General features: G+C 35.2%; 1 protein-coding gene and 1 non-coding gene across 7 annotated transcripts in view; both read right to left on the bottom strand.

Moving 5' to 3' along the window:
- Positions 1-27,707, bottom strand: part of PRPF39 (pre-mRNA processing factor 39) — a 37,207-nt gene that overhangs the window by 2,625 nt on the left and 6,875 nt on the right. The window contains exons 1-11 of one of the 6 annotated variants that reach the window (XM_049706888.1): positions 18,204-18,227; positions 16,917-17,293; positions 16,651-16,813; positions 16,404-16,522; positions 11,474-11,641; positions 5,821-5,986; positions 5,260-5,367; positions 3,716-3,880; positions 3,275-3,401; positions 2,644-2,912; positions 1,594-1,778 (exon numbers count right to left, since the gene is read on the bottom strand). In XM_049706888.1, the coding sequence (XP_049562845.1) occupies positions 1,594-1,778; positions 2,644-2,912; positions 3,275-3,401; positions 3,716-3,880; positions 5,260-5,367; positions 5,821-5,986; positions 11,474-11,641; positions 16,404-16,522; positions 16,651-16,737 (1,394 nt within the window). In that variant the 5' untranslated portion in view covers positions 16,738-16,813; positions 16,917-17,293; positions 18,204-18,227. Of the gene's footprint in view, positions 1-1,593; positions 1,779-2,643; positions 2,913-3,274; positions 3,402-3,715; positions 3,881-5,259; positions 5,368-5,820; positions 5,987-11,473; positions 11,642-16,403; positions 16,523-16,650; positions 17,296-18,203; positions 18,551-27,707 lie in introns of those variants that run through there. The other 5 variants (XM_049706889.1, XM_004270009.3, XM_049706887.1 and 2 more) reach the window with 5 other exon arrangements.
- Positions 2,488-2,573, bottom strand: LOC117201412 (small nucleolar RNA SNORD127). The gene has a single exon (XR_004483431.1). It is a non-coding gene; the product is annotated as a small nucleolar RNA SNORD127 (small nucleolar RNA).

Here is a 27,707-nt window from a genome sequence, read left to right as displayed (position 1 = left end):
GAAAATCTGAAAACTGAGGAATACAAAATATTAAGTGAGAGCTAGGATTTAATCCTATATTTGTCTGATTGAACATTAATCCTTACCAATTCATTACACTGCTACCTAAATTTCTAAGCAACTCATTTATTTTCCATATCACTCCCTTTTAAAATTTCAAATACAACAATCTTAGACCTGATACTCAGACCCTCCATGACTATATTTACAAGGGCCTAACTGGCATCCTTGTGTCGGACCTCAGATTTGTCTGTATATTACTGCCAAATTTAAATACGTCATTTAATCTAATTCAAAACACTAATAGCTTCCTACTGTCAACCGTGTACATGTGCTCAGAACTCAGTCTAGCTTTTAAGACACAGCACATTTAGCATCAAGCTTTTACCGCTTCATAAAACCCTCCAATCAAGCAGATATTCTTTTTACATGAACTTTAATTTGCTTCCACCATTTTATCCTCTCCTTAGCTTATCAGAATACAGTAGTAACTAAATGAAGCCCCACCTCCTCTATGAAAGATGCCAAATACATTCTGTTCCAGAGAGATCAAAGCCTTCTTAACAGTTATATGCTACCTCACATACTTATGTACAGCCTCTCTAGTCACCACACCATCCAACTAGACTAAAAGCTAGAATTACATATGCCATTTCTTTTGTATACTTTCTTCAGTACAAAACAAAAGGAAGACACATACAGCACATGAGGTGGTCAAGAACACAGGCTCCGAAGTAGGTTCTAATTCCAGCTGCACAATGTAATAGCTAAGTGACCTTGGAAAAACTGCCTAATCTCTCTTTAAGCCTCTCTGTCTATTAAAAGACCAGTACCTCCTCCCCTGTTAGACTGTTAATGTACTTTACATTAGGTAATTATAAAACTTTTAATGTGCCAAGCACATATATACAGTTGTATTAAAATGTAACTCATATTAAATGTTTTTCAGTTTAATTAAAATCTTACTCAGCCATCAAAAACGTATACACACTTGCCTAACAGGAATTGGGGTATTTCCTTACTAGAACCAGGTAAGAAAGGAATGGCAGCAATGCTCTAATCAATATTTCTACTCTTCTATTTTGCAGATTTAAATTTTAAACTTGTCCTTTTCCCCACCCTCATCTTTTAGCCTTTTATAATGCATGAAGATGAGGTCATTAAGGCATGATCTGTAAAACCACACCCATCCTCTTCTCTAATCTGAGATGGCATTCCTATTCCAGAAAACCCCATCTACCTTTGGTGGTCTATATATTAAATGTTTCCGTGTTTCAGGGTTCAATCCTTCACCCATTTCCTTTTTCACAGAATTCCTGCCTCCTGCTTTCTCTCATCTACTCATTGTTTAAATCACCACGCTAAAATTCTGAAAATAATTTTGAAGGAAAGACAAACCATATGTCCTCTCATTAAGCACATAGACATCTGCAAAACTGAATTTACCCCCACATATACCCGAGGAAAAAGAAACCTAGGAAACATTTTAAATTTAACAGTATATTATTTTGTACTCATCATCAAATTCCCATCCAAAATTATCAGTGCTCTATTACTATTCAGATAGATAATAATATATAATTAAGATCTTACTTATTAACATCTGAACCAAAATCTTCAAGAAATTCCACTTTTCTCTGAGAAAATGTAATTCTCATTTTCATAGGTAATGAACCATGTATAGCTTTGTCAAAACAATTTAGGATATTTTCTTCATTTTGTTTGAGGTCACCACTATATTCCATTTCAAGTAAATTGAGGTATAACTTTGTGTTCTCCTGTGTAAAAAGCAGTACCAATTAATCATATTTCTAAGATATTTTGATTAGACCACAGATATTTTAAATGCCTTAATTTTTATGTCTCAACTTGAAAAATTCAATATTGAAAATTGTATTAAAATGTAATTGATGTTAAATTTTTTCAGCATACATCTAATAAACAGGTAAAAAAGTAATAAGCACATTGGTAGGTAGAGACATCATCCTAGCATCTCCTAAACTATGCAAGTTGTTAAATGCCAATAAATTAAAACCCTATATCCTATCTTGGGTTTAATGTAGCTTGACCTACCATAACAAATATGAAGTAAAACATAAAAAAAAGATCTCTACAGTTTCCAGTAATCTAAATCTTCACAACCATAGATAATCTTCCTCACTGCAGCTGGAAGCAAACCTCTTATAAACCTGTGTCTTAAACAGACCTGTCATTAGCCGAAAATCTAAAAAATGAGAAATTTCCTAGACACTATCTTTTGACATCAGTTGATATATAAAAGGAAATACTTTAGAAAAGGAGAATAATCTCACTGCTACATTGTTACAATGTAGGCAACTGCCATACTTATGTTTATAAAATGTTCTCAGGCCCTCTACTCTACTTAATAAACTTGCCATAAAATTTCTAAATGTGGAGAAAATAGAAAATCCAATAATGTTAGTTTTCTCAACCTCTTAATGATAATTTGAAAATTTTTTAAAAGAATGGCAACATCAGTTTAGAGGGACTGTTGTCTTCATTTAGTAATGAAATATATTACATACAGACCAAACCTTTCATCATAGTTGCCAAAATGAAAAACAACAACAAAAAAGACTACTTTTTTTTATGGAAGATATTCTAAAAAACACAAATACATACTTTGTCTCTTTCAATAGCTTCCAAAAGCACCTTTCTTGATTTTGGAAGGTTTTTTTGTATTTTGAAAAGATGTCGGGCTAGTTTGATAGCATAAAATGATGATTCATTATTCGATTTGGCATTTTTAATAGCTTCCTGAAGCAAACGTTCAGCTTCTTCCATATTTCCAAGCCGTCGTTCTAAACTTACTCTTCTCAAACGAACCATTGCCAATCCTAGAACACATTCTTCAAATGTTCTCAAGATATTCCTGGCTTCATTAATATTACCTAGAAATAGTAATTAAATGTTTATGCTTTTGTTTAAACTTATGAAATATCCTTTATGCCAGGTATTGGCAAATAACAGCCCACAGGCTAAATCCAGCCCTCTGGCTATTTTTTTTTGAAATGGAAAACAGCCATGTTCATTTTTTTATGTTATTGTCTATGGCTATTTTGGAGCTACAATGGCAGAGTTGTTAGGAAAGAGACCATATGGTCTCCAAAGCCTAAAACATTTACTATCTGGCCCTTTACAGAAAAAGTTTACGTGACCTCTGCTTTACACCATCTCTCAAGACTCAATTCCTATAACTTTATCCTAAAGTAACTTAAATCCCAAAATATCAACTGAATTTCCTCATTCTTACCCTGCTGTTCCTCAAAAGCTGCCCAAAGCATATGCACCATGGGTTTCTTTGGGAGATGAATTGTGCAAGCTCTGCTGAAGACATGCCTCACTCCTTCAATGCTATGATTTTCCATATACTTGGCATACTACATACAGAAACAGAGGAAATACTGAAAAATTTACAGTTGAACAAGCCATTAAATATGTGACAGAACGATAAAATTCTATTTTTAAACCCATTCAGCACCTTTATTGAACCACTAGACTAGTTTCTGTAAGGAAGGACGAAGAGAGGCAACGAGGTTGGCATATGCAGCAGTCAAATCTGGTTGCAAGCAGACCATCTCCTAATGCAACAGATATAGTTATATGAACAACATTCAACAGAAGTACAAAAAAGGTTAGTCACTAGATCAATGTTTATAATATATTCAAGTTTCAGAGCATATAATTTGCTTACCTTAATCCAAAACTCCTCATAGAGGGCACATGATATGACACATCTTTCAAAGAGAACCACAACTCGTTCATGAGTCCCATTTTCAATTTCAAATTCTAAGTATTCTTTCCAGTTTTTCAGTTGTGCCTTTTCCAATGGTTTCACATGAAAATAAGGTCTTTTAATCTGTAATAAAAACATGACATGACAATGAAAGTAAACCAGTACCAACACCAAAATATGTATGACTACAGTAATACAAATTTAAATTATAATAATGAACCAAAAAATTTTAATCACATCTCATGAGTAAAAAAACTTCTAAAATTAAAATCCCTTTAATTACTTAGGCTTTATAAATTGAAGAAACAGAATGTATTTTCCACTTACCCTGTCATTTTAATAGAACTACACAATTTTATATTCAGAAAACTGTATTCTTTGCTGACTATTTTAGAATTGAACAATTATACCACAGTAACAGAAAGCAGATCAGTGTCCATCCAAAGATGAATGGATAAAGATGATGTGGTATATATACACCAATGGAATACTACTCAGCCATAAAAAAGAACAAAATAATGCAATCTGCAGCAACATAGATGCAACTAGAGATTATCATACTAAGTGAAGTTGGTCAGAAGGAGAAAGACAAATACCATTTGGTATCACTTATATGGGGAATCTAAAAAATAAACTAGTGAATGTAACAACAAAAAAAAAGGAAAGTAGATCAGTGGTTGCGTGGGGTAGGAGTGCAGTGTAGGTTATTGACTGAAAAGGGGTTCTGAGGTGACAGAGTAGTTCTATATCCTGATTGTTGTGGTGATCACAATGCATATACATTTGTCAAAACTCATTTTACGAGCCAGTCACAAAAATCCACATACTACATGATTCCATTCATGTGAAAAGCCAGAAGAGGGAAACCTATAGGAACAGAAAGTAGATTAGCGGTACCTTAGGGCTGGGAGTTGGGGGCAGTAAGCAGATGAGGGAGTAGAGGGGTGAAAGCTAAAGAGTAAGGGATTTCTTTTCGGGACGATGAAAATGTCCTAAAATTAACATTAATTAAATGTTCTAAAATTAACTGTATGTACCTATCTGTGAATATACTAAGAACTACTGAACTGTACACTTTAAATGGGTGAACTATATATGGCATGCGAATTACATCTCAATAAAGATGTTTAAAAAAAACAAAGAATTAGAATTCTGAAAAAAAAAAAAAAACACCTCATTTTACTGTACCTAAAATAGGTACATTTTGTTGTACATAAAACTCAATGAAATTGATTTTAAAAATTGAACTGTAATAAAATGGTTCAGATTAAAGATAATTTGCAATTCATGTAAGTCTGAATTCAATGTTTCTAAAATTGATAATGGAAAATGATAAAATAATGGAAAACTGATAATGGAAGCCATAGGTAGGACAAATACCTCATCACTTAAATAAGCAAAACTAAAAGGCAGAGACATCACTCAAAACTAAAACAAAAATACATTACTCCTATCTGTATTTTGAAGCATATAATGACAATAACAAAAAAGCAAGCACTTACACCTTCTTCAAATGTCCATCTTTTACTAACTTCATGCTCATTATAATTAAACATTTCTTGATGAATTTCAATGATTCTATGTCTCATGTTTTCTATTTCAGTAATTAGCTAGGGAAGAAAAAAAATTTTAATCACACAAGTTATATACTAAAATTTTAAATATCACTGCTTACATTTAAGTATTATCCACCCATACTATAGTCTTAGAATAGTGATGGGTTTTTAACCATTATCAATTATGTGCAAAGTATAATTAACAATACTGAAATCTGTAAATGTATTTCCTAATAAACTACTTTCTCATATGCCTTTTTAAAAACAAAAAACAGGGCTAGTACATCACAACATAGGCCAAATAATCCTTCTAAGCTAACGTAGTTTTTCAGGTGTCTCATAGTAAAACACATTATCTACTCTAAATCAAACAAGCTAAAGAATTCCCACCTGCCTTAATCAGAAATTGATTTTATATGAGCTACAAGTCATACCACACATGCAGTCAAGGGACATAAAGTTTAGTTTCTCATGCACTGAAAGATTTTTTTTAATAAGTCTGGTTACCTTTGCTGGATCAGTTATGTCTTCAATTCCTGATGGTAGATCATCACCAGGAGGACCATCATCACCACTATGCCCATTTACAGAAGCTAATTCCCTTCGCAGCTGAATAAACTGTTCACCAGTTAGAAGATCTCTAGGTAAGTTATTCTGTATATGTTCTTTAAATCTAAAGGAAAACAATAAAAATACAAGCTTTATATATGAAGTATAATTTTAGATCCCACATTACATTTCTACTACACATTACTCTTTCAAAGGAACTCTGATTTAAAGAAGCCAAAACACCACACCCTTTCTCCTTTTCTACAGTAGTAACCTACCACTTGATAAAACAGTCTACAGACATCTTCATTTCCTTCCTGCCTTTGCAATGGAATGAAGAAGGCGTGGACAAGTCATACATTGAAATCCTACTTCTGTCCATTACTAATTATTTGACTTATAGGAAGTTTTTCCCTTGTCTAAATCTTGGTTTTCTCATCTGTCAAGTGACTGTAAAAATTAAATACAGCAATCCATGTTTAAATTATAAATGATTACTTATAAATGATCAACAAATTTTGCAGTTCCTTCCTCACCTCCCAATTACTCCTGAATTCACATGTCTGTGCCAAACACTCCAATTAAATTGCCCTAATTAAAGTCACCAAGTACCTCTTACATGCAAAATTAAATGAATACTTGTTTTATAGTACAGCATCTATCCTAATAATGTCCTCAGTACTTAAGGCTGTTAACTAACCTTCCTTTTAGAATCTTCTTCACCCTGGGCTCTGAGTTACCACTTTCTTGGTTTTCCTCCAAGTCTCTGACTGCTCCTTGATTCCAGCCTGCCCCCAAATGCTAGTATGCCCAATGATTCCACTCTGCATTTTGTTCTCATCTATTTTTATATACTTTCTGTCCAATCTTATTAATACAGCTTGAAATAATAAGCATACTATGACTTTAAAACTCTAACTTAAGCCCAAACCTTTTCCCTAAATTTCAGATTAGTATATACAACTGCCAACGCTCTGCATAAAGAAATACAGATTTTAAGCAAAGAGTGTTTTGAAAAACATGTCATTTATCTACACACACTAGTTTATATATATATATATATATATATATATATATATATACACACACACACATATATATATACACACACACAAACTTTAATCAAAAACACCAAGTTGAAGAGCTAAAGTATCTACACCATCTCAATTTGGAACCTTATATACAACGTGTCTATAAGTGTGTCACTTTCATCCACAAATCAACACCCTCAGCATTTCTAATCTTTTTTTTAAATTATTATTTATTTAGGCTGCACAGGGTCTTAGTTGCAGCACACGGGATCTTTGTTGCGGCATGTGGGAACTTCAGTCATGGCATGCCAACTTCTTAGTTGCAGCTAAGTGTGGGATATTTAGTTGCAGCATGCGGGCTTCATAGTTGCAGCATGCAGACTTCTTAGTTGTGGCATGCGGACACTTAGTTGCAGCATGTGAACTCTTAGTTGCGGCACACATGTGTGATCTAGTTCCCAGACCACGGATTGAACCCAGGCCCCCTGCATCAGGAGCGTGGAGTCTTACCTGCTGGACCACCAGGGAAGTCCCAACATTTCTCATCTTGAATCTTGATATTGTCAACCACTAAGTTGCCGAATCTCTTCCACCTACCTTATCTCTTACATTCCACTGGCTATTAGGTCCAATTTAGTCTACGTTCTAAATATGACTTCATGCCCTTCTCACTACAGCTAGATAAACATAAACCAGTCTTCCAGCCTCTGGTCCCACAGCTTCTAACCCCACCTCAATATTGCTATCAAAAATGTTATTAAGGGCTTCCCTGGTGGTGCAGTGGTTAAGAATCTGCCTGCTAATGCAGGGGACACGGGTTCGAGCCCTGGTCTGGGAAGATCCCACATGCCGCGGAGCAACTAGGCCCGTGAGCCACAACTACTGAGCCTGCGCGTCTGGAGCCTGTGCTCCACAACGAGAGAGGCAGCAACAGTGAGAGGCCCGCGCAACGCTATGAAGAGTGGCCCCCGCTTGCCACAACTAGAGAAAGCGCTCGCACAGAAATAAAGACCCAACACAGCCAAAAAAGTTATTAAAAAGTAAACATGAAAAATAAAATAGTAAACAGGATCATATCCCACCCTCATGCCAAAATCACTTCAATGTTTACCCTGCATTCAGGTTAAAATCCAATCTCCTTGAAGTCTTTCATATTCTGACCTAGCCTCTGACCCAGACCTACGTCTTCAACCTAATTATCAGACATGGTTGTACATGTACCATATGCTCCAACCTTATGGATTTTTTCCCCAAGTTTCTTAAAATTGATTTAGGTTACTGACACCTGGATTTTTATGGATTTTAAGACTTTCACAGGGACTTCCCTGGCGGTCCAAGGGTTAAGACTCTGTGCTCCCAATGCAGGGGGCACAGGTTCAATCCCTGGTAGGGGAACTAAGATCCTGCATGCTGCATGGCATGGCCAAAAAAAAAAGACTTTCACAAACATATGTAAATAACATTGGAAACTAATTTAAATTTTGCAAAATCAGTGAATACAGAGGCTTAACTTCACCTATTTTATCACCAGGAGGACAAAAATACAGATTGCCTTATTTAAAAAAACTTTAAATGAGGAAGTAACTCTCACACGTGTAGTATGAAAATGAATAGATTTAATACTCAAATAAATATTAAAATTAAAAATTGTCAAGACATAAATAAGAAACTTCAAATAAGGTAAAACTGAAAAATAACTACTTATAGAACATAAATTTAAAATAATTGGACTTCCCTGGTGGTGCAGTGGTTAAGAATCCTCCTGCCAATGCAGGGGACACAGGTTCGAGCCCTGGTCCAGGAAGATCCCACATGCCGCAGAGCAACTAAGCCCCTGTGCCACAAGTACTGAGCCTGCGCTCTACAGCCCGCGAGCCACAACTACTGAGCCTGTGTGCCTAGAGCCCATGCTCCGCAACAAGAGAAGCCACCGCAGTGAGAAGCCCGCGCACCACAACAAAGAGTAGCCCCTGCTCGCCACAACTAGAGAAAGTCCGTGCACAGCAACAAAGACCCAACACAGCCAAAAAATAAATTAAAAAATAAAATACAATAAAAATAAATAAAATAATCGCCACATTATATATATAAACTTCTTTCACATGGTGATAAAATATGCATAATACTAAACAGTAATATTCCACTAGCTTTTTCTACTATAAAGCTAATATATTCAATATAGAATGGCTGAGTGCCTAATACTGGGTTGGCCAAAAAGTTCGTTAGGGGTTTTCCGTAAAGGAAAATACCTGTTCCTAGGTATTAAGGCCAAAAAGAATTAAAAATCCTCAGAAAATGACAGACATGTGAGGATACAAGAGACATAAATTCAAAAGAGTGTTATCAGTGCTAAGATAAATGAAATAGATGTAGGTAGAGTGCTGGCACAAAAGACAAAACAGACACTTCCGTTTAGGTGAACTGGAAAAAGTGTCACGGAGAAAACATTAAGCTGTATGGGTCTTAAGGAATATGAGTTCACCAGACAAATGGAAAATGGAAAAGGTATTACAGTCATAAAAGCATAAAACATCACTGCCCTTTGGGAAATTATCAGTACTCAGGTTATGTCTAGAGTTTAAGAACTACCAGGGACTGGGCCTGAGGAATTAGATCATATCACAAAAGTACTCATGCTAAGGAGGACTTTAAATTAGATATATTCTTAGAGATAATGTTCAGTGTATATCCAATATACAAGCCTACACAATAGAAATATTTCTAATACAGCACTTAGTTCCTTTAGCACATGCTTCCTCTTCTACACTTTTGAGCAACTTGAGGGCCAAGTCAATGCATACATATCTTCTTTGGGCCTTTATTCCCACAACTTAAATACATATCATCTGGTACATGGCAAGCACTAAATAACTGACTTTAAATAGGAGAAGTATATTTGGCAAAAGAAAACATTTCAGCATTTCTCAAAGCAATTAGTCATGTGAATTAGTTTACTTACATAAACTATAAGATTTACTTATACCAACACTACTTCGGAGTTTGCTATACTCATAAGGAAAGTGTGTCTCATTACATTAAGTGAAAAAGAGTAGATTAAAAAGCAGTATGTGTAATGCAATCCACTAATCTCTATTATACTCATACATGCATTTTTAAAAGCCCAGTGAAATATTAAAAAAAAAAAAAACTACACCAAGAACTTTGGGGCCACACTATCTAGGTTCCAATCAGCTTCCACCCACTTACTAATTCTGTGACCTTTTGCAAATACTTTAATCTTTCTTTGCCTCTACTTCCATAAAATATAGATAAATAATAGTACCTATACCTATACCTGGTTAATTGTGACGATTAAATGAGTTATAAGGCACTCAGAATACTGTCTGTATAACTGTTTCCTAGTCATATTTTTTCTTACCAACAATAAAATTATTATAATCATATATTTTACCTATACTTTAGACCCTAGAAGAACTGGTTTATGAAAGGAACCCGCTTTGTCCCAGAAAACTTTTTAAATCTTTTTTAAAGGCTTTTAAAAAAACATTAAAAATATTTTAACTTTTTAAATTCAGTCAACAAATATTCACCAAGCGTCTCCACATGCCAACCCTTGTGTTAATAATCTCTTTCAGCAAGTGTCTCCCTAGGTCATTATACCCTAGAACCCTGCCCACCTCCTCTATCTCATGAAAAACAGATGGTATATTCAGGTCCACATGCTTTTTTTAGAAACCCAGGTTTCTAACCTGGGTCTACATAGCTTAGCAAATTGATCCACAGTTCTGTACAAACATTTCATAAAGTTTTCTAATTTGTTAGTAAAGAAAAATTTAGACAATCACTTACTTAATAACTACCTAAAGTTTACAGGCTCTACCACAATACTAGTTATAAAAATTATGACAGAAATATGGCAGTTATAGCAAACATTTATCAACACAGTCCTCATAACTTTCTTGTTCAGAAAGACTTAAGTCCGTATTAGTGGGAGCCTTATTAATGGGATACTTTGAATACATCAGAAACATGGAAATCACAGTACACAGAACTAGTTGTTTTAACAGCACTCATTAAAATGAAATGATACCAGTCATAACAGATTATCATAGTAGAAAACTAAACTGAAATTATTTTTGATTGTTTGACTATAAACAGGACTTACTACATAAAATACATTCTTTGCTCTTTTGGATATAAGATGTTACGTGAATCACAAGAATGGACCTTTAGTAAATCATTATGTTTTAAATAAGCATCTATTATGTGCCATGTACTGTGTTAACCATGAAGAATAATTAAACTTAGATTCTTTTCTCTCATTCCTTCACTACTCTGAAATATCTTAGACAAAAGACAGGATTCCTATCGTTTCCTCACCTATAAAACAGATAAAGAGAACCTTCTGTCTAAAACCAGTAAAGTTCCTAAACATTTTATAAGCTATACTGAAAATGTCAAATCTAAAAGTGTATATAACTTGCGATTATTGAGCAATAAAATTTATTCCTGTTTGCGTCTAATAGAATCTTACATTTCAAGAGAATAAGTATCCTCATTATTGGAAATTAATTACCTGAGTAATCACAAAAAAATGTTAACCTGATTTTTCCACTCACCTCTGAAAATGATGACTGTACAGCTGTGTTGGAATACCAAGAATACGATCGTATATAGCTGTAACTTCTCTCAGGTTTCCCTGTTCATTTTCCCAGTTTATATACATTTCCCAGAGTCTGTCAGATCGGAAATCTGTTCCTGCAGCTAGAACAGCATGCTCAAAAGTTCTGAAAAATTAAATTACCTCTTAAGTTATCTTTCCAAGATAAAATCACTTTAAAAATATTATTTCTACACTTTGCAATATATACAAATATCAAATCATTGTCATACTCCTGAAACTAATAAAATATTTCTAAATTTTAGAAGATAATGCTAAATTCAAAATTATATTCAACTTTATACAAGTAGAGATTAAAAGGAAGGAAGATTAAAAGGAAGAAGGAATAGTAGAAAAGTGTATGCTTAAAAAAGGGAAAACGTAAAGGGAATAGGTAAATGTAATTTTATGTAACTGTATATTGTTTCATATGATATAAATTTGCAATGCAAATTACACAGCAAACATATAAGAGTAACACAATAGACACTAAAATATTCGTTAAACTTGAAATGTCTGTTGAATAGATTCCTTTAGGGCAAAAGACAGACAAAATTTATCTCACTTTAAGAAATAATTTTCTGGCAAAACAACTCTCCAACAAGGGGTCCAGCTGCCTTGTCAGGTAATGAGAAATATACATATATTCTAAAACTCTCAAAATTCTCTCCTAATTCTAAAATTCCACAGTTACACTTTACTACAAAATCATTTATTTTAAAATACTTAGCTCATTTGAAGAGATTTCTGTAAGCAATTTTAATCACTGGATTTGATATCCCAATGGGATAAAATTTTAGGTACGTTTTCAAAATAAATATTAGAATCAAGAGGGATTTGTAACAGTATAAACTACACTACCTAAATTAATCTACAACTTTAACTGAATGCCAATCAAAGCTCTAAGAAATTTTGGATGGAAGAGAAAAAAAATTCTAACATTCATCTAGCATACAAAGATGCAAAACATTTTTGTAAAAGTACAAAGCAGCAGGCATTTTCCTGAAAGGTATCAAAAGAAACTAGAAAGCTACAATAATTAAAAGTATGGATTAAAAGATCTATATATATGTGAAAATTTAGTATATGATAAAGTATTTTAAATCAATGCACACTAATTTTTTTTTTAATTTAAAAAATAAAAAAATAATAAATCATTGCAGAAAAGATGGACTATTCCAAATGGAAAAAATAAAAGGTTAATCTCTGACTTGCAAAAGACACAAACTAAGGTTAATCTGTTTCACAAAAGACAAAAGCTAAATGTCAGATAAGTGAACTATAAAAAAAAGCCTATAAAAAGAATTAGAAAAAAATTCAAGATTTATATATTCTTGGCAAGATAGGCACAAAACTCAGAAACCAATAAAAGATTACAAATTGAACCACAGTAAGAAAAAAACAAAAACAAAAACCTCTATATGATAAAGATACCCTAAACAAAGATGTGCCAAAACCGGGGGAAATATGTTTAATACACATAAGGGATTGAGAGAACATGCACACGCGCGCGCGTGTGTGTGTGTGTGTGTGTGTGTGTGTGGTACGTGCACACACGTGTATGTTTGTTTGAGATTTTCAAGAGAGTTAAAATACATGTTATTCCTCTGCAGAATCCCAAAGTGATTCAGGAAATTAACGCACCAGACACTAAGAAAACTGGAAGTAGCTGGAAGAGGAAGGATGACAGGTAATGAACAAAATGTTTAGAGGAAGGTTTGCTTAATGAATGGTAAGAGGCCTTGAACACACTTTCCTGCTCAGCTATGGGATTTCAGAAGCTAGGTATATGCTCCCCAGGCAGATCAGATGATCCTTCAACGAAGAAACTGCTTGGTATAGGAATAAGATATAAAGATTCCAACACTGGGAGTCCCCCAACAAAAACCTGAGTAGCCACCTGATCATGCACTGTGAAGCCCTTTATGCCAGCTAACAATGTAGTACAGAACTTCCATTCAGTTTATTAGTATTGAATCTTTAACATGAGCAGAAATCCAGAGATCAAACGTATCAGAAATGAAAACAAGCAAACAAACAGAAAAGAGAAAACAGCACTGAGGGTAGGGAAAAATTTCAACTATCCTTAATACCCTCAAAGAAATGTTAAAAAGATATGCAGCCAGGGACTTCTCTGGTGGTCCAGTGGTAAAGAATCCACCTTCCAATGCAGGGGACGCGGGTTCAATCCCAGGTCAGGGAACTAAGATACCACATACCGCGGGGCTACTAAGCCAGCACCTCAACAAGAGAGCCCATGTGCCTCAAACTACAGAGCCCATGCACTCTGGAGCCCACGTGCCACAACTACAGAGCTCATGCGCCCTGGAGCCTGCGCTCCACAACTAGAGAGAAGGCTGTGCACCGCAACAGAAGATTCCACAAGCCTCAATGAAGACCCCGCGTGCCAGAACTAAGACCAGACACAGCCATAAATAAAATTAAATAAATAAATAAATAGGACTTCCCTGGTGGCGCAGTGGTTAAGACTCCACGCTCCCACGCAGGGGGCCCGGGCTCGATCCCTGGTCCAGGAACTAGATCCCACACGCATGCCACAGCTAAGAGTTCGCATGCCACAACTAAGACCTGACACAACCAAAATAAAATAAGTATTTAAAATAATAATTAATATTTTTAAAAGTAAAAAATTTGGATATTAAAATAGAAAGATATGCAGCCATATAACAAGAATAGGAGGCTATAAGAAAAGGAATATTCAAAGAAGAGGAAAGATTCTTAGATACTAAAAATCTTATGGCAGCTATTAAAAATCCAATACAAGGTTCAAGGAAATACCTCAAAAAGTCAAACAAATCCTAGCAGATTGAGAAAAAGGAAAAAGGTAAGAAAATTAAATGATTAAAACAGAAGGTTTTGAACTATTTCAACTATTGAAAACAACAGAGAAAACCAAGAGAAAGAAATTATCAAAATAAGAATGTACACAATAATAACATTTCTAAGACTAGAAAGATGTGCTTTAAAACATCCCAGATTGAAAAGGCCCACTGAGTAAGCACAATTAACTAGAAAAAGAAAGTCCACACCAAAGCATTACAATTGCAGTTACAACAAAGATAAAGAGAACATTTAAAAAGCTTCCATGAAGAAAAACAAGTCACATAAAGAGAATTCAAAAGAATGGTATAATACTTCTCAAAAGCAACACCGGAAGATAGATGGAGAAATGCCTTCAAAGCCCTAAGGAAAAATTACTTTCACCTCAAAATTCTATACCCCACTGGACCATCAATTGTTTCAGACATAAAGATTCAAAAAATTTTTTTTCATTCCAAGCATCCTTTATCAGGAAGTTATGGGATGTACTCCTCTAAAAGGCAGGCATGAACCAAGAAAGAGTAGGATCTAACAAGCTCTAATAAATAGAGCTTGATACCCAGGAAAAAGGTAAAGACATCTCCTAGAACCATGATAATGAGGAAATCCAAAAACTGCTGTACAACAGAATCAGAATACAGCAACCAGTCCAGATTACAGAAGAGGAGGTTCCAGGAGGGCTATCTCCAAGAAGAGGGAAAAAAAATGGAATTTACATTTCTCAGAACATAATTCTCTTTTTGTAATCTTCAGATTAAGTAGAATAACACTAGATACATACATTTTTTAGTTTCAAAAAATAACTTATATAGCATTTGTACGCTGTGGAAAGTCAGTATTAGTACTGACTACTGAAAGTAGCTGTTGAAGGGGGTAGAAAATTTTAAATGTTTAAAGAAAGCCAGGCAAATGGGAAAAAGGGGGAAGGGAAGGAAAGGGGTAATTACAGGAAAAACAAAAAGCTATGAAACCTATCCATACTGGAAAGATGAGGAATGGGAAGCAGGGTATAAGTGAACTAAAAATTCTCATCTACCATAACAGAATGATAATGTCTATAGGTAGTGAGAGAGAAGCAGAAAGCAGTAGAGTGCTACTGTTTTAAACATGTTGGAAAATATCAGAAGAAACAGCTAAAATATTTAAAGAGAGGTGGAGGGAATCACTTTTTGTTGCAAGCAGTTTAACATTAACTTTTTAAATTACATGTACATATCAATAATTTGATGAAAATAAAAACCAAAAACACATTTTAAATTCCTATAATCAATAACAAAGACAATCCCAAAGTAAAATGAGCAAATGTCATGAACAAGCAATGTAAAAATGCCTTACATAGACAGCATTTGAAAAGATGGTAAACCAGGATGACCAACCTACAGGTATGTGAACTAAGATAATGAAATACTACTGGAGGTTAAAAAAAAAAAAACATGGCATGACTATGGGAAAATGACTACCCTCATACACTGCGAGTTTAAAATTGCTACCACTTTTAAAAGAACATATGACAAAACATAGCTGCGATTCCCTTTGACAGAAGTTACATTTCTAGAGTGTTCTACATAAACATTGACTTGTAAACAGATGTTCACTGAAGCACTAATGATTTCCTATAAATAAGAATTTGGTCAAATAAAATATACTACCTTGATACTATAAAACACTCTTGCAATGGTTAAAGAAAATGGTAGGGAGAATTTCTAAAAATTCTGTTAATTTTTTTAAGAAATCAAACAAAAATATGTGTAATATGTATACACACATATATGTACATCTATGTGTATCTGAAAGAACACACCCCAAGTAATTAACCATGAGAGGAGAGGGATTGGGGACATAAGAAAAGGGGGTGTGGAATGGTGGACTTTATTATGTACATTTTTTAATAATCATGCATAAGTTTACTTATGTGTATCATTTTTTTTAATAGTGAAAAAGAAAGTTAAACTTTTAGTTCAGCATTCATGAGTAGTTCTATTATCAATATCAGAATACTTGACTTATTTATATCTTTAAATACATTTAAGTATCAGTGTTTCACATACCCTCTTATTGTACTGTTTGTCTCAGGATCACCAGGGTCCAATGTTTCTTTTAAGAAGTTTATATAATGTATCCAAAGGTCAACACTAAGAGGTATTGCCTGAAGCCCCCGGCGATACACCTAAGAAGAAAACAACAAACTGTACTTCAAATATTTAATTATTTCTTAACAGAGAGGCAACACTGTGTTATCCGGTGAACCTTAGAAATACTAATTACTGGAATTTTGTTTAAATAATCTACCATTACCATTTGGGTGGAGGTTGGATAGAACATGGCAATGTTCTGATCCCCACGTGCAGAGTCTTGATCTTCAAAGCGCAGCAGTCCCTGCATTCTGACCGGGTTGTGTGGGCAGGCTTTGGGTTACAGACCATAGGGCACAGACCCATTAGAGCATCAATGACAGCGTCTGACCAAAAATGCAATAAGACGTAGCAAATGTGACTAGCAAACCAACTATATTGTTTGGAAAATGAGAAATAAATGTAAGTGAGAGAAAAGCCCTGCCCTACTTGTTAAGCTGCAGTGTAATACAGAGGCTTGCACTGCAAAGCTTGACAAACTGTAGAGGTTTAACGCACCTGCCAACAAAGAGAGAAAATATTAGCTACAAATGCCACAAGAGTGACAAATGCAAATAAAATACCCTATAAAATTGTTTGACCATAAATCGTAGGTACTGCCAGCCAAAAAAAGTCTCTGTTTTGTTATTATTTGGCTTACAGTACCTAATGGAGATAACTTTATTCAGTAATGTACGCACCTCATCTGATTGTTTAATGTTGTCATGCCGCTTTTCGAGGTCTGCATACTTTTTCCAATAACCATAGCAATACGGATAGTGTATGAAAAATTTGTCAAACGCTTTCCTGGCAGCCATCAAGTGATTCTGATGAAAATAAAACAAGGTGTTTAAACATCTTGGAAATTTTTGTCACAAAAACTATTATTCCTTTCAAATGTACAGGCATACCTCAGAGATATTGCGGGTTAAGTTCCAGACCACTGTAATAAAGCGTATTATCGCAATAAAGCAGGTCACACAAATTTTCTGGTTTCCAAGTGCACACAAAAATTCTGTTTACACTATACTGTAGTCTATTAAGTGTGCAATAGCATTATGTCTAAAACAACAATGTACATACCTTAATTTAAAAAGACTTTATTGCTAAAAAATGCCAAAATAATTACAATAGTAACATCAAATACCACTGATCACAGATGACCGTAACATAATAATGAAAAAGTTTGAAATACTGCAAGAAATACCAAAAATGTGACAGAGACAGGAAATGAGCAAATATTGTTGGAAAAATGGCATCAACAGACTTGCTCGACGCAGGATTGCCACAAACCTTCAATTTGTAAAAAACGCAGTATCTGTGCAGCTCAATAAAGTGAAGCGCAATAAGACGAGGTATGCCTGTTATTATCTCAAAATAAACGGCAGGCTTAAAAACCACACACACAGCAGCCCTTTTTCCTACAATGCAATCTTATCCTTTGAAACAGAAGGAACTAAGTCTGTCAAACAGCAAAGTAATTTTTTTATTTCAGCAATTTTATACACACATACATACACACACCAATTATTACAAACATTAGACTTTGATTCTAATACTTTCCATAATGTACAAATGCTATGAAAGTTATTTTTGAAGCTAAAAAAATATTATCTAAAATGTTCAACTTAATCTGAAAATTATAAAAGAGGCAACTTTAATTACAAAACAATAAGGCCTAGTCTGATATTACTTGATTTTTCTGTCCCCTCTAATCCCATTTAAATAGTTACTAACCTCCTGTTCTACATACTGAAGCAAATATACCCAGCCTGTAAAATCCTGAGGATTACTTTCTACAGTTTTCCAAAACTTTTCATATTCTGGAGGGAAATTTGCTTCTGTTTCTGTCACTGGAAGGTCCACAGTATTTGCTATTTCATTTTCTTCCGTAGTTGTATTCACATTAGGAGATCCATCAGGTGACTGTTCCATTTCTGTAACATTCATAATCTCAGTACTGAAATCAGTAGACTGATCTACCACTACCTCTGAACTGTTGCCTGTGCTGCCATTATTGGAATTTCTGTACTCATCCATGTGAGAATTTTGCATGGCTGTTTATTTTTTCTTCAGTTAATGATCTGTGGAAACATAAAGAGAAACATCTTCCAAATGTTTATTTGGCATCATCAAAACCACCTTTTAAAAGCCCAAGTTAGCTATTAAAGGAATATATTAATTTGATTCTTGAGCTCTCCTGTAAGTCAAAATCAGAAGGTTTATTAGTTTTTATATTACAAATTAAATTCTGTAACAAATTTTCCAAACTTCTGCCAGTTTATTGTTGACTGAGCAAAAACTAGCTCCTTCATCTATAAAACAGTGAGTATTGAGCCTGCTCCCTAAAGAAGCAATCATATCTAGAATTCAGTGCTCCTTAGCTAGCTAAGAATCTAAATTTTAATATCTGAATGCTATCTTGCTACCAATCCTGAAAAACAGCAGTATCTTTAATATCTGTTCTGGAGGCTTTAGCTAACAAAACAAATTCTGGTCATGGATATAAATGTTTCAGAGGGAAATTCATAACTTAGCTCAGGATAGATTTTTAAGAAGGTTATACTGTTGAAATATATCTATAAATTTTAAATCCTAGCAGCTAGGTTTGATTTTATTATAGAAGATACACATTAAGGTTTTAAAATTAAAGAGTGATTTTTAAAGTAAGTGTTATTAAAAACATAGTTATAAAAGAAATAATAAAAAAATAAAAACATAGTTATAAGGGAATTCCCTGGCAGTCCAGTGATTCAGACTCTGTGCTCTCATTGCTAGGGCCCCGGGTTCGATCCCTGGTCAGAGAACTTAGGTCCCACAAGCCACGCAGCCAAAAGATAAAAAATCGTAGGGCTTCCCTGGTGGCGCAGTGGTTGAGAATCTGCCTGCCAGTGCAGGGGACACGGGTTTGAGCCCTGGTCTGGGAAGATCCCACATGCCACGGAGCAACTAGCCCCGTGAGCCACAACTACTGAGCCTGCGCATCTGGAGCTTGTGCTCTGCAACAAGAGGCCGCGACAGTGAGAGGCCCACACACCGCGATGAAGAGTGGTCCCCGCTCGCCGCAACTAGAGAAAGCCCACGCACAGAAACGAAGACCCAACACAGCCAAAAATAAATAAATTAAAAAAAAAATCATAAAAAAAAATTTATGAAAGTTTTACCATCTGGATAGTTACTTCATAAAATCTTTTAAATTAAGTCATCTTATGGTTAAGGCCATAAAATAATAAGGAATTATTCTTTTATCCTGTAAGGTAATACTACAATATATTTTCACAATTCACTTTCATCTCTTCCACTAACAGTTTAAATGGAAACTGAATCATTATAGAGCATGTCTTCTTTTTAAATTAGGGATTATTCTCAAAACTAAACAGACCATAAAACTGATTTACTCCTAAAATATACTCAGAATACATAGTTAATATTGCATAATATAATGTAAAAAAGGATTAAGACTAAAGGAATTCAAAGAAAGAAATGCAAGTGGCCAATACACATATGAAAGGACTGAATCTTTACTAATAAAGATGTAAATTAAAACAATGAGATATCAAATTGGCAACAAGGAAAAAGATATTTCTGGAGGACAGTCGCACAAAATATACCAAATGGCAATTGTGCATATTTTATGTTATGTAAATAATCAGATAAAAAACATTTATTTGTTTAAAAGCATTCACTAGAACACTATTATAGCGAAAAAAGAGGGTAGTATTAAGAACACTGCTTTAGTAGGTGGCATGTTTGTACAATGGAATAATAATAATTTAAAAGGAAATATGTGCACCTGTCTTGATATAGAAAGATAACCACTACATATATATTATATGCATGCTACACACAGATCTGTAAGGATTTATATCAAATAACATACACTAACAATATTAGTTGGTGTTAATGGCTGTTCTCCCCATATAACTGGGCTGACGCTTTCTTCTTTTGGCTTATCTGCAATTATTTAACTGAAGTTAAAAAAAAAAAAAAAAAAAAAAAAGAGGTATTTTGTTTCATTTGTTTTGTTTTTAAGAAAAACGAGCTCCAGATATGACATGCCAGTGGTTGGCTGGTTACAAATTTTTTTTTTTTTGCAATTTTATTCCTACTTTAAAAATCTGGGTTTCTCTATAGTCTACACAACCTAGCTCCACATAATAGTCACCTAGTAAGCTATTTTTTTTTTAAAATACATATTCATTGGCCCCAACGCCAATGATTCTGAGTTCTAGGCTCAGGCCCAGAAAGTTGTACTTCTACCATGTTCTCTGAATGATTCAGAGGAACAGAAACTTATTCATGGGTAAACTGAACAATGGAACTGTTGCATCAAAGATCTGTGTATATTAAATTTGGGAATACGCTTACAACTTATCTTTTAAAAAGTTGTACCAGCCGTGTGACAACACAATTTTAGCTGACTATCCAACATTCCCTCTCACCATCTTCTCTCACCATCTTCCTAATAAAACATTGTTTTGGTTCAGAGCAGCAATATACCTAACCCCATGTAAGGATTATGAGTCTGAAAAGCACATCTGCTGCAGAGCTCTGGGAACAATTTTGCTTTTCTGATAAAAGGGACAGTCAGCAAATAGTGTAGGCTCTACCACTTTCTTCTTACTTTGAATGTGAACATATCTGAAACAACTTGTATTCACAAAGCAGTCAAAAGAACTGGCCAAGAAAATTAAGAAATGCCAGCCCTGACATCAAGCTGCTAATAACACAATGCCAGCTGTGTAAGAAAATAAGTCCCTATTTGCTTAAACTAGTATCAATAGATGAGTTTTTCTATTACTTGCAGAAAAATGCATTCCTAACTAACCCACTAATGAGACATGGACATGAGAATGTCCATTTTTCCATCTCCTCTTGTCAGCACTAGGTATCATGAAACAATTTTTGCTCATCTGATTAAAAAAAGGAAAAAAGAGAGTAGTACCTCATTTTGATTTGCATTTCTTTAACTACAAGTATGTTGAATTTCTATTTCCTTTTTCCCCTTAAACACTATTTCACATCCTTTGTCTATATTTTCTTTTTTTTAATTTATTTACTTATTTGTTTATTTATTTATCTATTTTTGGATGAGTTGGGTCTTTGTTGCTCCACGTGGGCTTTCTCTAGTTGCGGCGAGTGGGGGCTACTCTTCGTTGTGGTGCGCGGGCTTCTCATTGCGGTGGTTTCTTTTGTGGCGGATCACGGGCTCTAGGTGTGCAGGCTTCAGTAGTTGTAGCTCATGGGCTCTAGAGCGCAGGCTCAGTAGTTGTGGCGCACGGGCTTAGTTGCTCCGCAGCATGTGGGATCTTCCTGGACCTGGGCTTCAACCCATGTCCCCTGAATTGGCAGGCGACTCTTAACCACTGCACCACCAGGGAAGCCCTGTCTATATTTTCTACTGCATTTTTTATGAATGGTTTGCAAAAGCTCTCTGTAAACTAGAAAATGACACACATTGTAAAACATTTTTGAGTTTGTCTTCTTACTAGTTTTAGGTTTTTTCTGTGTGTATGGAAGGCATCTTTTAAATTGTCATGTAGATTTGATATCCAGATTTTAAAATATGTCCACTATTTCAAAATGCAGTATGAAGCAAATTTTTTCCCAAGAAAGGATAAATTTAAAATGTTAAATCAAGTGAACTTTGAGGCTGAATGCCACTGGAAGAATTAGTTAGAACCAGGTAAATCTAAGGAATATTTTTTAAAAAGGAGAAGAAGAAGAGGGAAAGGAGAAGAAGGAAAGTGGGGGAAGGTCAGGTGGGGACAAAAAAGTTTTCAATACTTGATGCATATCCAGCACTTTACTACATTCCTTATAGAGAATACATAGGTATAAGATAAGGTCCTCACTCTAAGGCTTATTAACTATTAGTAGTTGGAGAGCGATTAAAAAAACATGCAAAACAATTAGAGAGACAAAATTTCAAATGAAACAAAGTCAAAGTTTAGAAAAATCAATTGAACATTATAGGCATCTAGCAAACCTTCATGAAATATAGAATTTGGTCTTCACTTTGAAAAACTACAGATTTTGGAACAATAGAGAAATAATGATAAATTATTCCAAAATAGCGAATAGCCCACTTGACTTGACAGAACAACCCTTCTTATTAACAGTAGACAAGAAGATGGAAATTAGGACTGGTTCCAAGCCAAGAAGGAAATAAGACTGACCAGAATGAAGAGGGTCTGCATTGGGGAAGTGAAATGAAAGTAAGCAGCATGGAGAGCAAGAGGAATCTGAGAAGAAATAAAACAACCAAATCTAGTTGGTACAGGATAAAGGACAATCCCAAAGTATCAACATTAGACTACCAGAAAAAATAGTTCCCTTCTACTTGAATGACTGATTATTGTCATAAACTTTTCCGGGTTTACCAGTTGAGACCCTAGGAAAAGGCGCAGAAGCTTTTCAACTTATTTTGGTCTCTTTTGCCCCCTCCTTTAAAGGAAAGACACATTTGAAGACTAATCTTCCAGATACAAATTAGTCATTATTTTGTATCTTTTTATTTCAAAGCATACTGTCAAAAAAACAAACGGAAAGTTGTTACATTCTGATTCATTTACTACCTGTTCTATTCTAACTGCATACTTAAGTGGGACATAAGGGTTTCTTCTGGAATCAGCAAATTTACCACACCCCTGCATCTTCAGAAATGATCAATTACTCCACACCCTGCAATTACAGTGTTATAAAAAGAGTTAAGGAGCTTCCCCGGTGGCGCAGTGGTTGAGAGTCCGCCTGCTGATGCAGGGGACACGGGTTCGTGCCCCGGTCCAGGAAGATCCCACATGCCGCGGAGCGGCTGGGCCCATGAGACATGGCCGCTGAGCCTGCACGTCCAGAGCGCCTATACTCCACAGTGGGAGAGGCCACAACAGTGAAAGGCCCGCATACCGCAAAAAAAAAAAAAAAAAAAAAAAAGAGCTAACGCCAGCCTTACCCTTAGGGAGATCATTTTTCTGATTACTTAAAAAAATCACATGGCCAAAAGAAAAATACACTAAAGTTATTTTTAATAAGTTATTCTAACATATACTTCATAATGTGGCAATTACTAGTACCAGTTTACTCTTAACAACAACCAATAACTTCCAACTAGCAATATAAAATGGCAAAGGGGTAAAAAAACAACTATCAAAAGGAAGAAGACAACAGTGTGGTATTGGCATAAAGACAAACAGACCAATAGAATAGAACAGAAAGCCCAGAAATAAATGTTGGACAAGGGTCCCAAGATCACTCAATGGAGAAAGGACAGTCTCTTTAACAAATGGTGCTAGGAAAACTGGATATTCACATGCAAAAGAATGAAGCTGAATCCTTATCTTACGGCATACACAAAAGTTAACCCAAAATGGATTAAAAACCTAAACGTAAACCCTAAAACTATAAAACTCCTAGAAGAAAACATATGGGAAAAGCTTCATGATATTGGACTTGGCAATGATTTCTTGGCTATGATACCAAAAGCACAGGCAAAAAAAGCAAAAATAGACAAATGGGGCTACATCAAACTAAAACTTTCATGCATCAAAGGACACAATCAACACAGTTAAAAGGCAAATAGCAGAAGAGGAGGAAATATTTGCAAATCTTATGTCTGATTAGTAGTTAATATATAGAATACATAAAGAACTCCCATAACTGAACACTCAATTAAAAAATAAAAAAACGACTTAGACATTTCTCGAAAGATGATAAACAAATGGCCACCAAGCACATGAAAAGATGCTCAACATCACTAATTATCACAGAAATACAAATCAAATTCACAATGAGATATCACATCAACACCGATTAGGATGGCTACTATCAAAAAACCCCAGAAAATAACAAGTTTTGTCAAGGATGAGGTGAAATTGGAACCTTTGTACACTAACTGTGGGATTGTAAAATGGCACAGAAAACCAAATGGAGTTTCCTCAAAATATTAAAAATAGAGCTACCATATAATCCAAAAATCCCAGGGACTTCCCTGGTGGTCTGTCCAGTGGTTAAGACTCCACGCTCCCAATGCAGGGGGCCCAGGTTCAATCCCTGGTCAGGGAACTACATCCTGCATGTCACAACTAAAAGATCCCACAAGCCTCAATGAAGATCCCACACACAGCCATGAAGATCCCACGCGCTGCAACTAAAACCCAGCACAGCCAAAATAAATAAATATTAAAAACAAAAATCCCACTTGAGTATATATCCAAACTAACTGAAAGCCAGGTTTCAAAGAGCTAGCTATCTGTATACCCATGTTCATAGCCGCACTATCCACAACCACCAAAGGAGCAACCCAAATGTCCACCAACAGATGAAGAAGTAAATAAAATGTGATATATACATACAATGGAATATCATCAGTCTTTAAAATGAAGGAAATCTTGTCATGGATGAACCTTGAGGACATTATGCTAAGTGAAATAAACCAGTCGCAAAAAAAGACAAGTACTACATGATTCTACCTAGAGTCGTCCAATTCATAGAAAGAGAAAGCTAAATGGTGGTTATGAAGGAGTAGAGAGAGGGGGAAAAGAGTTGTTTTAATGGGTATAGTTTCAGATTTGTAAGATGAAAAAGTTCTGGAAATCTGTTAAACCACGTTAATATATGCAACACTACTGAACTGTACGCTTAAAAATAGTTAGTTAAGAAGGGACTCCCCTGGCGGTCCAGTGGTTAAGATGCTGCACTTCCACTGGAGGGGGCACAGGTTTGATCCCTGGTGTGTGTGGGGAGACACACAACTAAGATCCTACACGCTGTGCAGCATGACAAAAAAAAAAAAATTAAGGTAAATTTTATGTGTTTTTACCACAATAAAGCTTTTTTTTTTTTAAAGGAAAACGACAGCTAAGCTATAACTAAATTAGAAAAGGCAAAATACAAGAGACTAGGAATTAGAATTTCCAGATCTTTCTTTCACCATAAGACAAAGTACAGTGTGGTAAATATTAGAAAGAACAAAGAGGTAGAGGAGGGTGAGTCCTACTTCTCTCCCTTAATAGCATGAGATTCTAGGTCAGTCTTACTTTTCTCACTTCCAAATAAGACTAGTAATACTTGTATTATCTGCTTCACAAGGCTGTTGAAAACTTCAGATGACATAAAAGCATGTGAAAGTCTTAAAAACTATAAATTCACATAAATGAAGATACCACTGTGAACAATTAATTCCCTGGAAATTGTTATCCAAACTTAAGGTGTTATACTTTAAAATTAATACCGAAAATAAAAGTGAACTTTACAATGCATTTAGAATTTGTTTTGCAGAGGTTTTAAGAGGAGGAAGAAAAAAATCTGTTGACTTTAACTTCAAAAAACTGATAATCAACACAGCGTTTATCTGAGGGCATTATTTTATTTCTTGACTTTTCCATTTTAGATCTTTTTTGCTATTAGAGAAGATATGGGTTTAGTTATTATACCAAACATACATGCACAGCTTTCCTCTCATGTGCTCCCAATACAGTTCTATCAGGTTGGGCTTGAATCAATATTCAAGTTTATATTATTATGACCATGTAAACATTTTTTTCAAGCTATCTTGTAAACTATAATTACACTTCCTTGCTTCTCTTTCTTTAAATATTTCCTCATTTTCATATGTTTCATTGCCTTTGAAAAATGACCCCACATCCTTGAGGTCTTATAAAGGTCCTTCAAAAGCAACTGTCACTCATACTTATCAATTCTATTTTCCCTTCCGGAGCCATCCTTTCTGAAACCATCTAACCTTCTGCAACAGTTTAGACTGGCTTGTCCTGTCTAGGTTTGTCTCTTCATTTTGATCCAAGGAATTCCCTTCACTTGTCCCCTTGGTTGAATCTCATTTATAATAAAATCTTTTTCTTTGCTGATTTACTCCCTTTTGTAGAGAATCCTTTCTGTAACTCTGAAAAAGGGTATGTAGGGTGAAAAAAAGACTTTCCAATTCTAAAATCCTCATAACTGAATGACAGATTGTGAGTTTAAAATTCTAGAATGAAAATAATTTTTTCTGAAAAGTTTTGAAGGAATTTATTCATTGTTTCCTAGCATCTGACGTTGCTGTTGAGAACATCTGATGTCTTTTTACTTCTTATCCTCGATATGTAACCTTTTTTTCCTCCACAGAAGCTTTTAGTTTCTGTTTATCCCAGGTGTTCTGAAATTGCATAATGATGTGCCCTAAGGTGAGTCCTTTCCATTCGTTCTGCAAGGCATTCATTTGGAAGGCCTATTTTAATCTATTTACATCATTCAGTTCTTATGTTCTGTATCTATTATTTATTTGATAATTTCCTCCTACTGATTTTCTCTTTGTTGAATTCACACTGCTCAGGTGTTAGACCTCCCGGATTGATCCTCTACTTTTCTTACCTTTCCCCACATTTTTCTTCTAACTCTTTGATTCATTCTACTCTGCCAAAACTCTTTTACTGGATTTTTAATGTGAGTCAAATTTTTTTTTTTTTTTCGCGGTATGCGGGCCTCTCACTGTTGTGGCCTCTCCCCTTGCGGAGCACAGGCTCCGGACGCACAGGCTCAGCGGCCATGGCTCGTGGACCCAGCCGCTCCGTGGCATGTGGGATCTTCCCGGACTGGGGCACGAACCCATGTCCCCTGTATCGGCAGGCGGACTCTCAACCACTGCACCACCAGGGAAGCCCTGTGAGTCAAATTTTTAACTTCCATTTTTTATTCTCTGAGTAATCAATATTCCTTTTTCACTGCCGTATCTCCTGCTATCTCTCTATAATTTACTTTAAATTTTCTTCTGTTCTCAGCACTATCTGTCTCTTCTGAGCGTCTTCTGACTATTTATTTTGGTCTCTCAAGTACAGTGATTTTCAAACTTCTGTTCAAGAATAAGTGTGAGGCGTTACAAAACATATTAGAGGCTGGATAAAGCTTGGCAACTGGTGGGCCTCAGTGCAGGATGGCATTCTTTTTTTTTTTTTTGGCCACATCATGCAGCTTGCAGGATCTTAGCTCCCCGACCAGGTATGAAACCCATGACCTTAGCAGTGAAAGTGCAGAGTCCTAACGACTGGGAATGCCCAATGATGGCATTCTCTGAGGGCGGAACCCACTAAATGTCAGTGCTCTACATTATTTCCCTTGGGTTAAGTTTTCCCAAAGAAGAATGTTTCAACTTAAGTAAGGCAACAAGCATTCTGGGAGCAAAGAAGACAAACAGGGCTGGTGATTTCACCATTCAATATATAAACTTTCATTCAACTTCCCATTTTCGCT

This window comes from Orcinus orca, chromosome 2 (genome assembly GCF_937001465.1).
Source record: "Orcinus orca chromosome 2, mOrcOrc1.1, whole genome shotgun sequence".
Taxonomy (NCBI): domain Eukaryota; kingdom Metazoa; phylum Chordata; class Mammalia; order Artiodactyla; family Delphinidae; genus Orcinus; species Orcinus orca.
Note: the sequence above shows the minus strand (reverse complement) of the source record. Positions and strands in the feature narration are given on the sequence as shown.